Source organism: Rhinoraja longicauda, chromosome 22 (assembly GCF_053455715.1).
Source record: "Rhinoraja longicauda isolate Sanriku21f chromosome 22, sRhiLon1.1, whole genome shotgun sequence".
In the NCBI taxonomy this organism is placed as follows: Eukaryota; Metazoa; Chordata; class Chondrichthyes; order Rajiformes; family Arhynchobatidae; genus Rhinoraja; species Rhinoraja longicauda.
Genome location: NC_135974.1, coordinates 24524013 through 24539346, shown reverse-complemented (window position 1 = coordinate 24539346; position 15334 = coordinate 24524013). Strand labels below are relative to the sequence as shown.

The window sequence follows — 15334 nt, the reverse complement described above, 5'->3', positions numbered from 1 at the left end:
CATTCAATCATGGCTGATCTATCTCTCCATCCTAACCCCATTCCCCTGCCTTCTCCTGCATCTGTACTAATCAAAAATCTATCTCTGCCTTAAAAATATCCACTGACTTGGACTCCACACCCTTCTGTGACAAAGAATTCCACAGATTCACCACCCTCTGACTAAAGAAATTTCTCCTCATCTCCTTTCTAAAAGAACATCCTTTAATTCTGAGGCTATGACCTCCAGTCCTAGACTCTCCCTCTAGTGGAAACATCCTCTCAACATCCACTCTATCCAAGCCTTTCACTGTTTTGTATGTTTCAATGAGGTCCCCCTTCATTCTTCTAAACTCCAGCGAGTACAGGCCCAGTGCTGACAACTGCTCATCATAGGTTAACCTACTCATTCCTGGGATCATTCTTGTTTGCTTTACAAATAAGTGGTAAAGAAAGAAATTCAAGTGTCGGATCGATGTATTATTTAGAGGGGAGAGAGGGAAGATCTGCTGTTCTGAGGCTGTTGCCGGCCTGGTTCAGGGTCACCTAGATTCCTCCAGCATTGCCTCTGGCACGATTGATGCAATGGAGTGCAGCACAGGAGTGGCCTTAGTGTACGCTGACTCGATGAACTGGTTGGCTACTTGATGAGCCTGTTCCACGATTCCCCTCCTATCCTCACCCCATTTACTTCTCACCCCCTGGGCTCACTGGCCGATGTGCCCCTATTATTGAATGGTGGATGAATATCTCAGTTTTAACTTTGTTTAATTTAGATTCACAGTGTAGAACAGAGCCTTCGGCCCACCGAGTCCGCACAGACCAGTGATCCCCACACACTTACACTATCCGACACACACTCAGGCCAATTTATAATTACAGTATTTCTCGAAGCCAATTAGCCTATAAACCTGTACGTCTTTGGAGTGTGGGAGGAAACTGGAGATTCCGGAGAAAACCCACGCAAGTCACGGGGGGAACGTACAATCTACAATGCTTAAAGGCAGTAACTCTACTGCTGCGCCATCTTTGACAATTACAAACGTTCAAAAATACCAGGGACTTGTCGGAATGTGAGAATTCCTTTTAAACTGCACAGGGAGATAGCCTGTAGAACTGCTGCCTATAACGCAGAGAAAGGGTTCGACTTTGACCTTAGGTGCTGTCAATGTGGAGTTTACACTTCACTTATGAATGCGAGTGTTTTTTCCAGGTGCTCCAGTTTCCTCCCATGTCCTGAGAACGAGCGGTTTTGTACGTTAACTGGCCACTGCAAACTGCCTCTAGTGTGGAAGTGATTGATGTAATTGCTGGAGGAAGTCAGTGAGAATATGGGGGAATTAAAACTTGGAATTAACAAAAGACCAGTATAAACAGTTGGTTGATCAATGATAAACTACCCTGAATCTGAATCTGAACACCATTATTTGTTGTATGGTTCCTATGCCACAGGGGAGGTACAACATTAAGGCTTTCCCGAAACTCATCCCAGTCTGTAGCAGTAAACATGCTGACCAGTGCTGTTGCATTGCTGCACAGTGATTCATTTCATTGAAAACTTGGGCCTAAGCCAGCAGTAGTGACTTCAGCTACTCCTGGACTTGATGTGAACTACGTCGGTTGTGGGCTCTATTTCCATATTTTATCTCCCTGTGACTATGATTCTCATCTTTGTAAGGTGGATACTGTAAAACACTCAATAGCTCAAAAATATTTTAAGGGATGTAAACAATTTCATTTTGAAAGAATGTTTTGGTCGGAACTGCAGATGCTGGTTTACACCTGAAGATAGACACACTAAAGATAGGGCAGCACGGTGGCATGGTGGTAGAGCTACTGTCTTACAGGGCCAGACACCCGGATTCGATCCTGGCTACAGGTGCTGTCTGTATGGAGTTTATATGTTCTCCCCATGACCTGCATGGGTTTTCTCTGCTTTCCTCCCACACTCCAAAGACGTACAGGTTTGTAGATTAATTAGCCTTGCTAAAATTGTAAATTGTCCTTAGTGTATGTAGGATAGTGTTAGTGCACGGGGATCGCTGGTCGATGCGGACTCGGTGGGCCAAAGGGCCTGTTCCGGCTTTGTACCTCTAAACTAAACTAAACTAAAATGCTGGAGTAACTCAGAACTGTAGAAGTCTGAAGAAGGGACTCGACCCAAAAGGTCACCTATTCCTTTTCTGTAGAGATGCTGCCTGACCCACTGAGTTACTCCAGCATTTTGTGTCGCATTTTGAAAGAAGTTCCGTTTGCATCTGATCTCTCTTGTTCCTTTTAAGTGAGGCTGCATTACCTGGCATGCACTCTGGGCAGATTTCCCAGCCTGAGGAAGTTTGTGCTGCACAGGTTGTCTCCTGGTGGAGTCCTGCTGGCTAAGACCCAGGTTTTCAATGAAAGGAATCGCCCTACAACAACGTAACACCACTGGTTCGCAAGTTTACTGCTACAGACTGGGATAAGTTTCTAAGAATGCCTTCCATTTTACCTCCACACTTGCACTAAAGCATTAGATAGTTGTATTATGAGATTCAGATTCAGTCATATACACCAAGCAGCAATGAAATTATTTGTTCACGTGAAACTCATACAGTACACGGTATACATGATAATAATAAATACATGACAAATGTAAAACAGTAGAAGGATGCAAAGATTGTAGTGAAACAGCAAAATGGTGCAAAGATTGTAGTCATAGTTTGGAAAATAATATAGATATAAATCAAAGTTCAAGACATGCATACTCAATGCGGAGATCACATTATAAGATGCGAGTCTGCATCTTTGTTTGATAGCAAATATTCTCAATGTGTATTATGCTCACAACATGTCTAAAATGTGTCAGTTTTAGGAACCAAATTCCACATACTTTCTCATGCAGAAATTCTGTTTTGATTCTCAACCGTATTTCTGATCAGTTGTTACACTAGGCAAAGTGGAACAAATAAACTGTACTAAATATCATAAATCTTCCCAACAAAGGCAAGATTACTGTCCGAAAGGGCAGGTATTTTCAGTTTGCTTCTAGTTCTGATGTAAATGTGGAATTGGAAATGTCCCAGTGCCGGTAGATCTATTACATCAGAGCTCCAGCAACCCAGATTCAATCCCAGCCTCCATTGATATCTCTGTGGAGTCTGTACTTTCCCACTATAACGCCATGGATTTCCCGAATGTGTTCTAGTTTCCTCCCATGTCCCAAATACATGCAAGTTGGTCGGGTCTGCAGAAGAAGCTTGGGGAAGTTGTTGGGAATGGGAAGAGAAAACATATGATTGGTGTAGGATCATTGCAAAAGGGTATTTGACGGTTGACTTAGACTAGTTGGATCCCTGGACCTGTATCTGTGCTGTACGACACAATGACTGAATGAGTAAAACTGAAGCATCTTTCCATGTGCATTCTGACTGATGGGGACACCTTGTGGCTATGGAGTGAAAGATAGTTATAAATGGAGATTGAAGACTCTATTATGTATATATTGACTATTCCTACAGGAAAGCTGGTATGGTTTAAAACTTCTCAAATGAGTTTATAAATAGTACAATATTTCATCATAATAAAGGAGAAATCCAGAAGGAAAGGTAGGAAAGTGATGGGGATTATGAGATTCGGGGGCATAGATGATAGTGAGTGTTTGATATGCAGAAACAATAAATAGTTTGTAGTTGCTGCATTGAAATTCTAACACAGTAAGTGTCCATGTGTACGCAGATCCGGTATTATTAAAGAATACGATTTAGAAGAGACTTTGTTTGCATTTAGAACTAAAATATTTTCCATTGTTGAAAACTGAATTGATCTTTTGTATAAGAAAATAACTGCAGATGCTGGTACAAATTGAAGGTATTTATTCACAAAATGCTGGAGTAACTCAGCAGGTCAGGCAGCATCTCAGGAGAGAAGGAATGGGTGACGTTTCGGGTCGAGACCCTTCTTCAGACTGATATCGGGGGGCGGGACAAAGGAAGGATATAGGTGGAGACAGGAAGATAGAGGGAGATCTGGGAAGGAGGAGGCGAAGAGAGGGACAGAGGAACTATCTAAAGTTGGAGAAGTCGATGTTCATACCACTGGGCTGCAAGCTGTGTTAATATCAGATCCAAGCGTAAGAGAGACTGTTAACTGAACAGCTTGAAGCTGCTCTTTAACTTCTTTTATAAGCAGAAATTTCCTTTAATAAATAAGTTCCATGATTTAAAATTTAGTATGGAAGAAATAAATATTTTCTTATGCAAATATCGTTGAAATCCAGAAAACTGAATTTCGCTGATAACCTTTACGCAGAATGAACAAAATTCACAAATTTGCCTCTGACAAGATTATTGGAGGTTGAAACCCTGTTTTAAGAATATCATAAAGCTTTAGCTTTCACGATTTTTAGCAATTATAATGAAACTTATCAACAGCCTTACTTTCTTAGAAGATTGATGAAATTCATGATTTCAACGAATATTCTATTGAATTTCGACAGGTGTACAACAGAGAGTGACACAAAATGCTGGAGTAACTCAGCGGGACAGGCAGCATCTCTGGAGAGAAGGAATGGGTGACGTTTTGGGTCGAGACCCTTCTTCAGACCTGAAACTCTGCTTGTCCCGCTGAGTTACTCCAGCATTTTGTGTCTATCTTCGATTTAAACCAGCATCTGCAGTTCTTTCTTATACAATAGAGAAGGTACTGACTGGTTTGATCACAGCCTGCTTTGCTAATAAGAAAATCCAAGAATGATGGAGGCTGCAGAGATTGCTAGATATTACCCAGTCCGTCATGAGTACTGATCTCCCCACCATCAAAGGGATCTACAGGAGGCTTTGCCTCAAAAAGGCAGCTATTATCATCCAAGACCCACCCTAGCGATGCTCTAATTTCACCACTACCTTTGAATACAAGGTACAGGAGCTCAGAAACTGACCTCCAGGTTCAAGAACAGCTTCTTCCAAGCAACCAACACTGCAAAATACTAACTGTGATGTTTGGTGGACCGTGTGGGGTAGGAGGACCCATTGCTCCTCCGGTGCAGCAGGTGGCGCTGCACAGGACAAAGGGAGATGTTTTGTACATGGTTATCTCTGTCTGTACACAGTGTGTGAGTGTGCGGTCAGATCGTGTGGTTGCAGCCATTTTTAGTTGTCTTGCTGTCAGCATTGAGTTAATGTAATAAAGACTTCTGTTCACAAAATGCTGGAGTAACTCAGCAGGTCAGGCAGCATCTCGGGAGAGAAGGAATGGGTGACGTTTCGGGTCGAGACCCTTCTTCAGACTGATGTCAGGGGGGGCGGGACAAAGGACAAAGCTTCCTTTGTCCCGCCCCCCTGACATCAGTCTGAAGAAGGGTCTCGACCCGAAACGTCACCCATTCCTTCTCTCCCGAGATGCTGCCTGACCTGCTGAGTTACTCCAGCATTTTGTGAATAAATACCTTTGATTTGTACCAGCATCTGCAGTTATTTTCTTATAAAGACTTCTGTTGTACCTTGAAGACTCTCAAGTTTTATACAGACATAGAACAAGAACACAAAACTAACCATTACCTCAACAATTATTATCCACTAAGGACTTTGTTTAAGTTTCACTACAGACTTCCATTTTGCATTATTGTGGTCTGGTTACCTAGTATCACTAATTATGAATTAATTTTATTACTGGTTATTGTATATTTATCTGTGTGTTATTGCATTAACAGGCCTGTTAAGCTGCAGTAAATAAGAATTTCATAGTTTTTTATGCCAGTACATATGGCAATTAAACACTGTTGACTCTAGACTATGAAGTTAGAGAACAAGAAAATTAAACCAGTCATCTGTTTGGCTTGTCAAATTAAGCTGACCCACAAAACTACCACAATATTCCTTGAGAGTATGAGCCTTCATTTGTAATTGGTAAAAATAATTATATTTTGCAAAACAAAATAAAGTACAAGCTGCAATATTCCACATTTTCTTCAGAATTGTGACAGAATTACAAGCAAACCTCCATAAATGTTGTCATATTGGTGAAAATCTAATGAAGAGAATGCATCTTTGTTGCCTGAAGCTTCGTCGTGTGTGATTATTAATTTGCCTTCTCTGAACTATCTCACAGTGTTAATTATAGCAATGGCACAACTGCCTTCAAATATATTACTTTTCTATCATTTTGATCTGCAGTGTGATATTGGCCAGTTCCCATTGTACTAATGTGCTCAATCCATAATATCAGTGTCGGTCCAAGTACTTTAAGTGTTATCCCATGATCAGAGATATTCCCTTTGTTTCCCCGCTCACTCTACCATTTAAAACTAACTTGATTTTCATCTATTTATCTATATATTACTAAAACTCTCATCTTGTATATTTGTCTGTTAGTTTGATTGTTTGTACCCGAAACATAGCCAAAAGGGTACACGATAGCGCAACAATTTTAGGCCAACCCTACTCACCATTCGTCTGCGGTCTCGATTGATCGTACATTTTAAAAGCAATTAACTTAATAAACTTTAATAAATGTGCTCCCTCCCCCTCCCCCTCCCCCTCCCCTCTTGATGGGAGGACCAGCACCCGTCCCGGCATAGGCCCCGCGCCTGACCTTCTTCCCGTGGTGCAGCACGGCGGCAGAGGGTCAAAGAAGATGGCCGTTGCCGTCGAACTGCCGCTGCAGGACAGGTTTGCACCCAATGGGTCCACGGCTCGCTCTGGGCGCCGCGATGGTCGCCCGGGGCTGGGGTGAGTGGCTCCCTCTCCCCTTTCCTCTTCCCCCTCGCTCGCCCCCAGCCCCGGGAGAGACTCCCTGGCCGGCAATGGTTCCACAGGTCGTCAGTTGGGGAGGGTTGCCGGGCCCGCAGGAGAGGTTTGGTCGGAGGGTTGCTCAGCCCACAGGAGAGGCTAGAAACTGTGACAAAGGTGAACATCTGAAAGAAGTATTGATCAGTTTTACCCTTTCATTCACAGCCTATATGTTCATTATGGATTCGAAAGTTTAAAGAAAAAATGCAAATGTTAGAAAAATGAAATGAAAAGAGAAAATACTCAGATAACACCTGAGGAGAAAGAAACAGGGTTAATGTTTCAGAAACATGGTATTTGACCTGAATCTTTAAATCTGTCTTTACAGTCGTAACACATCCTGCTGAGTATTTCTGTATTGATCGTGTTATTACAGTTGTCGTTATTTCCCAGATACATTTGGAATGATTTAAAATAAAATTCCATTGAAAATACCTTATGATGAGATTGTGGCCTGGTCACCCCTTATGTTCTTTTGCCAACAAGAATTTTTTATTCACCTTTTAAAAAGTTCTTTCAAGTGTTTCAAATGGAGGTACGATGAACACCTAAAGTTGAAACGTGCCTTGAAAATTGATTGGACCATTAATGTGCAAGTTACTGCTTTGGTCCAACACAAACGAATGTGAATGTTCAATATTTTTGCAAAGTTATTCTGTCAATAGGAGCCGGCAAACAAATTGTGATTGCCGCAAAAAAACATACTGGACATTCACATTTTAACCTGTGGATGGCTTGATTGTAATCATGTATAGTCTTTCCACTGTCTGGATAGCACGCAACAAAACGTCAGCACATGTGACAATAATAAACTTAACTAAACTGTCAAGGAAACTTGATGTAAAAGAGATTTATTTGACTATCATGTTTACCTGAAATTAAATTTTAATACTTAATTTCTTTCGGTTGCTGGTATTTAAAGTTATAACTTTTTTTTAACCTATTTTCCCTGTTTCTTTATTCAGATGATTCTTACCCATTGAGGATTCCACGTACAGAAACCATCCCCAGTTACCACTCTCAACATTGACATAAACTTCCAAAGGGTGGAACATTTTCTGATGGCTTTGCTTCAAACTGTAGCACTGAATACGCCCAATGAATCAACCAGGAGGATTTCAGGGCAAAATGGATTGGTGTTTTGAATGATATTTGCAATATCTTTTGTTTTGTAAATCCACACTTCCTCTTCAAGTGTTGGGGTGAATGAACACAAGGCTGAATGATTGACTTAAATGTGGACTGAAAAGAGAGGCTGCTTTTACAAAAGCAGATTGTGAGCTCATGTTCCAGGATGTACAACGTAATTTCTTACCAGCGAAAGCAAAAGTATTTTCTTTGTAAAGCACTGTTTCAAGAAAAAGCTATTAATCTGTGTCAAATTCAGTAGAAAAATTAGCTGCATCTTTGGAATTAACAAACAGTTAAAGCCAAGACATTGTACGGACCTGTGTTTGGTTTTTGAGGTGCTAATTACAGATGACTTTTTTCCAGTAACTCATAATTTCACTTTTAGACTTCAGTAAAGTAGATTGTAAAATTTTGACATTTAAAAAAATTATTTGCAGCACAATAAAATAACCAATCCAACAATGAAAACTCAGTTAGAGAAAACAAAATCTTGAGGTCCATGACTTAATCAGGTGAATAGAATACTTGTAAATTGCAGAAGGAAATGTGTGAAAGCATTTTTGGTGCATTTGACCATAACCTTATGTGATTACACCAAAATGAATCGGCAATGGGATCACGTCTACTTACATCTTCCTGATTTCAGTTGTTGTCTGGGCAATCGACACAGGTGTGATTGGTGAAACAAGACACAAAGCACTGAATGTGGCCTCAGTAACTCAAAGTACTAACAGCAGATTAAGAGTATATATAGAGTATGTTCTAAAGATGGCAGCCGCATTGAAAGGATGACTGACTAAACTCATTTGCAAAGCAGGCATGAATAGTTATTCATTATGAAGGCGGATTTATTGCCAAAAGAACATGGGGCAAAATCAGAGGTGAAACAACTGTAATTGCTTATTGTGCTAACAAAAGCTACAAAGAGTGGAAATGTGAAATTTAAATATTCTAGACATGCACAGCACACCTGATAGCAAAAAAGGTCATCTTAATGTTTGGATGACAATCATTTTTTTCAAAAAGGTGGCTAAGTACTTTATGTGTATAATTTCTCTTCCTATGATTTTTGTCCCTGTGACATGTCAGAAAGTCCTAAAGCTGAATAGAATTAAAAAAATAATTATCAGCAGCTGCAAATGGAATAAGTTGTATTATTGTACGTCTGAAGGACTGAGTGAATATTATGTTCTGTGGGGTTAATTAAATAACTATCACTAGTTCTCATTAACAACATTTCTGCCACTGAACCTGGTAGTTTTTAGTTGATAGCTTCATCTCTGACGACAGTACATTTAAAGAAAAGTACAAATAAATTGTACTTTGGTAAAGTGAACATGCAAGAAAACCACCGTGAATTTTAGTTGTATTATCATAGGACTATTTTATGAACCTCATGAAAAATGAATTATTCTAGTTCCCCATTGACACATATATTCCGGTTTTAAAGATTTTCATTATTCATTATCAGATGGTCTAGCTGTATTAACCTCATTCAATCTAATTATTTTTTGCAGAGGTCATTGCTCAAATTTCAATGCCAGCATTATCATTGCGATCTCAGAGTGGATAATCCCTCATTAACCTCACAGGATGGGACTATACAGGGTTTGGCATTCATTTACAAGCTGCCCAATCTGTTAGGTGGCTAATAAATGCTTGTCTGTTTATCATTTGATATGTAGAAGCAAAGAACAATATATGCTGGTTTATACACACAAGGGCACAACGTGCTGGAGTAACTCAGCAGGTTGGGCAGGTATTCTCCAGAGGTGCTGCCTGACCTGTGGGGTGACTCATATGATATCATTTGATTTGTTAAACTCAAAAGTACAACGTAGAAACTTGTCTATTTTTGGTAGTGTTGAATGGTTATGTCAGTACATTATTTCCTGCCTCCAAAATGTATTCCATTGTTTGTATAGATTCAGAAGTAGACTCCCATACAGTAACATTATTAGATAGTGTGTGGCCATCAATGACCAGGGCTGAATTTCTCAGTTTACTGCAATTTATCAGTTTCAACGCACAGTTGGCATTTAAGGCGTTCTTTAACAGATAATGTAACCTCTAGAATGAAATATAACTGAGCAGCAATCAGAGAAGAACTGATAAGAGACAGGTATGTAGGCACAAAGTAATTGGTAATGAAAGATTGTTGTATCCAAAAACAATCTGGCATTTGCGATTGGGGTAAAAAGTCTGGCAAAGTCTGTGAAAAGTTGCCTCAGCCTTTCCTGTTCTTGAAACAGAACAGTTCAGGAGGGTTTCTCCATTTATTCGAAGACACGAGGAACTACAGATACTGGAATTTTGCATTGAGCACAAAGTGCTGGGCTAAATTAGCGAGTCAGGCTACATCTGAGACACTATCTCTGCCGGACATGGATATTCACTGAATAGTCTTCAATGAGGAGATTAATTTGGATAGGCAGCAAACTGAACTTCCCAATATTTGTTAAATGGGTTCTGACATAATTCGGGCAAATGAGATTGTGATCATTGTTTTCCCATTTCCATTCCTTCAAACCCTCCCCTATTTCTTCATCTGTCATTGTTGCTCAAAGCTTGATTCTACTTCTGTGTGAAGGAAGGAACAGCAGATGCCGGTTTACACCAAAGAAAGACACAGAATGCTGGAGTAACTCAGCAGGTCAGGCAGCATTTCTGGAAAAACAGAGTAGATGATGTTTTGGGTTGGAACACTTCTTCAGACTGAAAGCAGAGGTGGGGGAGGTCGGGTGGAAATAAACTGGAGCCGAGAAAAGGCCAGAACAAATCAGGGCTGGCAACAGATGACCTCAAGAAGGGTGGAATCCATAATGGCCCATTGTTGGCTGGGGAAAGTGTGATAACAAGGATGCAACCGGTGGAACCGGTAGGACAACTAGGGTGGGGGAAAGGGGAGAGAGAGAGAGAGAGAGGGGGGGGGTGCAGGAGTTACTTGAAACTTCTACTTCTGATTCTGCAGAATCTTCTACTTGGAGTTACTTCTGCTTGAACATAGCATCCATATTCATATTTGTCCATGTATCAGCAGAACCCATTGCTATGTGGACTCAACCGCAAACTGAATGGTGATTACAGTCAATGACAGATTACTCTGCAGTAGCAGAATTAAGCCTTGGAGAATTCCAAGTGCTTTGGTTACAGTACAAAGATGGTCAGATAAGTGAGACAAATGTTTATCAGACAGAGAAATGAAAATGAACAATGAGTTAATTCCCAGAGGAAATTTGCAAAGAAAAATCTAATAATATTTGATTAAAAAATCAGCATTTCTGTTGTACTGTTTTTAGGATTGGCATGCTAAAAACATGAAATGAATAATTGATTGTTCAGACCAGTGAGGTTTAGAGCAAAGCATAATTAATTATTAACACTTTAAAAGTGTTCTATGATGTGATGATAATTCAGTTTTTGAACCAGATTTTTAAAAAAAATCCTTTTAAGCATCTTCCATGCAGGAGAGCTTAAAAAAAGTAACACATTAATTGTTCAAAAAAATTTAGTTCAGATACACAATGTATTTAAGCACTAATAGTTGGTGGGATTTTGCTTAGGGTAAATGGGTGTTTTGTACTCCACGAGTTTCAGTGCTCTGCCATTGTTGGGCTGAGTCAAATTTCCATGACTTTCTGAGCTCCACAATAGTGGAGGTTTTGGGTAGGAGATTACACAAACTGGAGAGAGTGTAAAAATCTACCCAACGTGTCGTAGTCCTGCATTATAGCCTACCCAATCATAGACATGTCACACTCTAAACCCTATAGATCTGAAAATAAATACAAGTTTGTGACAGATGCTATACTTTGAAATCATACTCGTCATTGAAGTGAAGCTCTGTCTTATCCTTATTTGAAATAACAATTTTGAAACTATTTTTAGTTCCCCTTCTTCAATGCAGATCAATGAACATTTTCAAATTATCATTAACTTATCTGGTCACTTTCAAACGTTTTTGTCTAATCTGAATCCACCTCCACCTTGAATGATAACGTGATGTCAATAATACCTTGAGATTTATTCACGTAGTTGTTTAATGTTACAATCGGATCGTGGAGTACAAAAGATAAAGGAATTATTTGGATGTCCGTTACTGATGTTGCTCTAATTTCAAGTTAATGTTTAGCTAAGTTCCCAGATGAACACTGAAAATACACAAGCAAACTAGCTACAACACCACAATGCACATATCTGTGCATACAATTTTTATAATGTATTGTTGCTGATTGGTAAAATTTACCAATCACGGGGCTTCCTGAATGTTTTTAGTCCATTTTGTTTCAATTAAAAACCATGAAGGAAAAGCTCCCAGCCTCTGCCCAAGGAAAATATTTTTGGGTTGTAAAATAAAATTGATTATTTTGTATAAAGTATTAAATTGAAAGAAAACAAAATGAGTTTCATCTTTTCCCAGAGGTAAATTTCCACCAAAAAATACTATCTAGTTTGTTATATTCATGGGGTTTGCTGCAAACCAGTTAAGTGTGTAATATATGAAATGTTTAACAATAAAACATTTCAAAATGGAGTCTTTATATTGTATAATCAATTCTAAATGGTAATAGACTTTCTTATGTTGTACATACTGAGAACTCAAAACTCATCTTCAAAGATAAAAAGCAGCAATTTCTAAAATGACTGTGTCATTATTCAAATTTGGAAAGGCTCTGAATAAGCATTCTGAATTTAATCTGCTTTGTCAACACTGATCTATGTCAGTGCAGTTTTAGGCATTTAATAGTGAGAGGAAAGTTTGCATTTATATGACATATTTCAAGACTGGGATGAAGCAAAGCACTTTCTGACAATTTAATAGTCATTATTGTAATACAGGATAGAGAGGGAAAATGATAATTAAGCTGTAGTTTGGATATTTCCCATTAAAATGCCAAGGCCTAAAATGGCCAGTATAATTTGGTTACCTTGTGTAGAGTAAGAAATGTGCTTATATATTTAGAGTATTTAGCGGGCTACTTGAAGTGAAAGAGGAAATCATGGACTTTTGGTATCTTACGAAAGGAACAAATGCCTCATGTCTCTGGGACAATTGTTGGCAGGCTGCTTCTAAATTAGTTTATTGGTGATAACTGCATCCTTGCGTGGGCCACCACATAATCATGGACCCCTCACAAGCAGTGGTAGTTTGAGATTTGCCTACATTTATAATAAACAAACCATCAGTGCACCACATCCTGTGTTTCACACTGCAGGCAACACACTTCCTGTGTTACGTGTGATTTGTGCAGTATTCACCAGGGTGTCTGCATTGTAAGAAAATAACTGCAGATGCTGGTACAAATCAAAGGTATTTATTCACAAAATGCTGGAGTAACTCAGCGGGTCAGGCAGCATTTCAGGAGAGGAATGGGTGACGTTTCAGGTCGAGACCCGACCCGAAAAGTCACCCATTCCTTCTCTCCTGAAATGCTGCCTGACCCGCTGAGTTACTCCAGCATTTTGTGAATAAATACCTTCGAAGGGTTTCGACCCAAAACGTCACCCATTCCTTCTCTCCTGAGATGCTGCCTGACCCGCTGAGTTACTCCAGCATTTTGTGAATAAATACCTTCGAAGGGTGTCTGCATTGGCTGGTTTAAATTCTACTTTCATGTAATAAGGTCAAATTATAATAACACAGGTTTGTCACCAGATCAGTTGAATTTTGAGGTAGTTGAAATGACTGTAAAAACTGAAGGTTTCCAATCATAATCAATGACCAACAAACAGAATGAAAAAGGTGGAAAAATAAAACTGATAAAAATAATTAAAGCAATGGTGTAATCTCTGATCCTGCCAGAAAAAGGGACTCAAAATATGGCATAGAGCATTGACATATTTTATCTATAACATTGTTCCACTGAACTTTAATTAATACTTTTATAGAGTGATTGTACCTTCCATCCAAATCCAAGGTTTGAGAATGACAACCTTTTCCATAATTAGCAAAATTTCATCTCAAGAGTTAAACTGAATGTATCTCATAGGCAGTCTGAAGTTGATCAGGCAATGAGAATCTCTTTATTTGATGGCAATTTCTTAGAGTTCTGCACCAACTTTTATCCATTTGCATTTAAAAAATAACTTTAAGTAATCTGGATGAAGTATTTCCATGCTCTTGAGATAAATGCATTTTCATGAATGCAATTAGAGAGATTTTATATTTAACTCAAGGTGGGAAGACAGTGTAACTGAGAATACATAGAGGTAAAGAGTATAATTAACACCTGTGTTCTGTTTATGTACACAAATTCAAAATTATGGTTATTTAAAGATATTGAGAATGTGAAAAAAATATATATTACAGAAATGACAATACTTCCTCAGTGTTAAATTATTCCTCCTATTATAACTGGATTCATTACTTTTGTTTTCACAAATATCAATGACCAGACAAGACAAATTTAGGTTGACAGGTAAACGTGAAATTATTATTACCAATATCTGTCCACACACAGAAATGTTGGTGGTAATTTTCAATTCACTTAAACATTCTGGCAGTGCTTTATTATAAAACAAAAAAGTTATTTTGATTAAACTAGTGTTTCAAACTTTAGATTTTTTAAAAATCGGATAATTGAAGATATATTACATTTGGATTTACATAAAAAGTTCAGGGAAAGATTAATGTGTTCCAGAGAGAAAAAGGGGAAGGAAAAATCGTCTGGTGCTTTCATTTTTATGGCACTTCGAATTCCAAAGCATTGCTTAATTAAAAGATATTTGCCAATGGGTCCATCTGGGTGTATGAAATGAAAATGTTTATTTTTCAGCAGTTTGTTTCACATGACTTGCTGAATCTGTTGCTGTGATTCCCAAAGCCCAAGGCACATACTTCCCTAATCACCACAAGATTTCTCACCTGCTACTGCCTGACACTTGCCCGATTCCAAAACAAACTAGTTGTAATAAAATGGACCCCCTGTGCAGAATCTGAACGTTGCATAACCCCTAATCCTATCAAATCTCAGGTCTTCTCTTTGCGGCAAGGCTAAAGTACACATAAGAGGAATGAATTAGCATTTAAATAATGCCTTTCTGTTCTTTTGGATAATATACGGTGATTTATAGCCAGTAAAGTACTTTTGGTTATGTTGAAAAGCCACACTGACTTGTACACCTCTTCATCCCAGATCATTTAGAGTTGGGGTGAGAAGAGAAACTGTTAATGTTCACCCGTTTCAAATTCCAGTTGCACCGTGATGACAGTGAGGTGGTCAGGTAGTGTGTGGTCAGATGGAGCCTAGGATATTGGTGTCAAGGTTAGCATCTCAGTTAATTACGAGTGCTCTTGTTTGTGGGTGCATTCTACCTCCCTATCTTGATAACCTCTCCTCTTTTCTTGGTTTTCAGCAGGATAGATGTTTGAGGTGTAGATAGTTTTAACTGCAGTGAATAATCCAGGCATGTTAAGACAATTGACAAGTTGGTGGGACCACCAGCCACTATTAATCTACC

General features: G+C 39.0%; 1 protein-coding gene across 2 annotated transcripts in view; it reads left to right on the top strand.

The window, feature by feature from the left end:
• Nucleotides 1-10759, top strand: part of LOC144604686 (docking protein 5-like) — a 257087-nt gene extending 246328 nt beyond the window's left edge. For both annotated transcript variants that reach the window (XM_078419333.1, XM_078419332.1), the window contains one exon: nucleotides 7708-10759. In XM_078419333.1, coding sequence (XP_078275459.1) covers nucleotides 7708-7772 — 65 coding nt within the window. In that variant the 3' untranslated portion in view covers nucleotides 7773-10759. The remainder of the gene's footprint in view (nucleotides 1-7707) is intronic.
• The last annotated feature ends 4575 nt before the right edge of the window (nucleotides 10760-15334 follow it).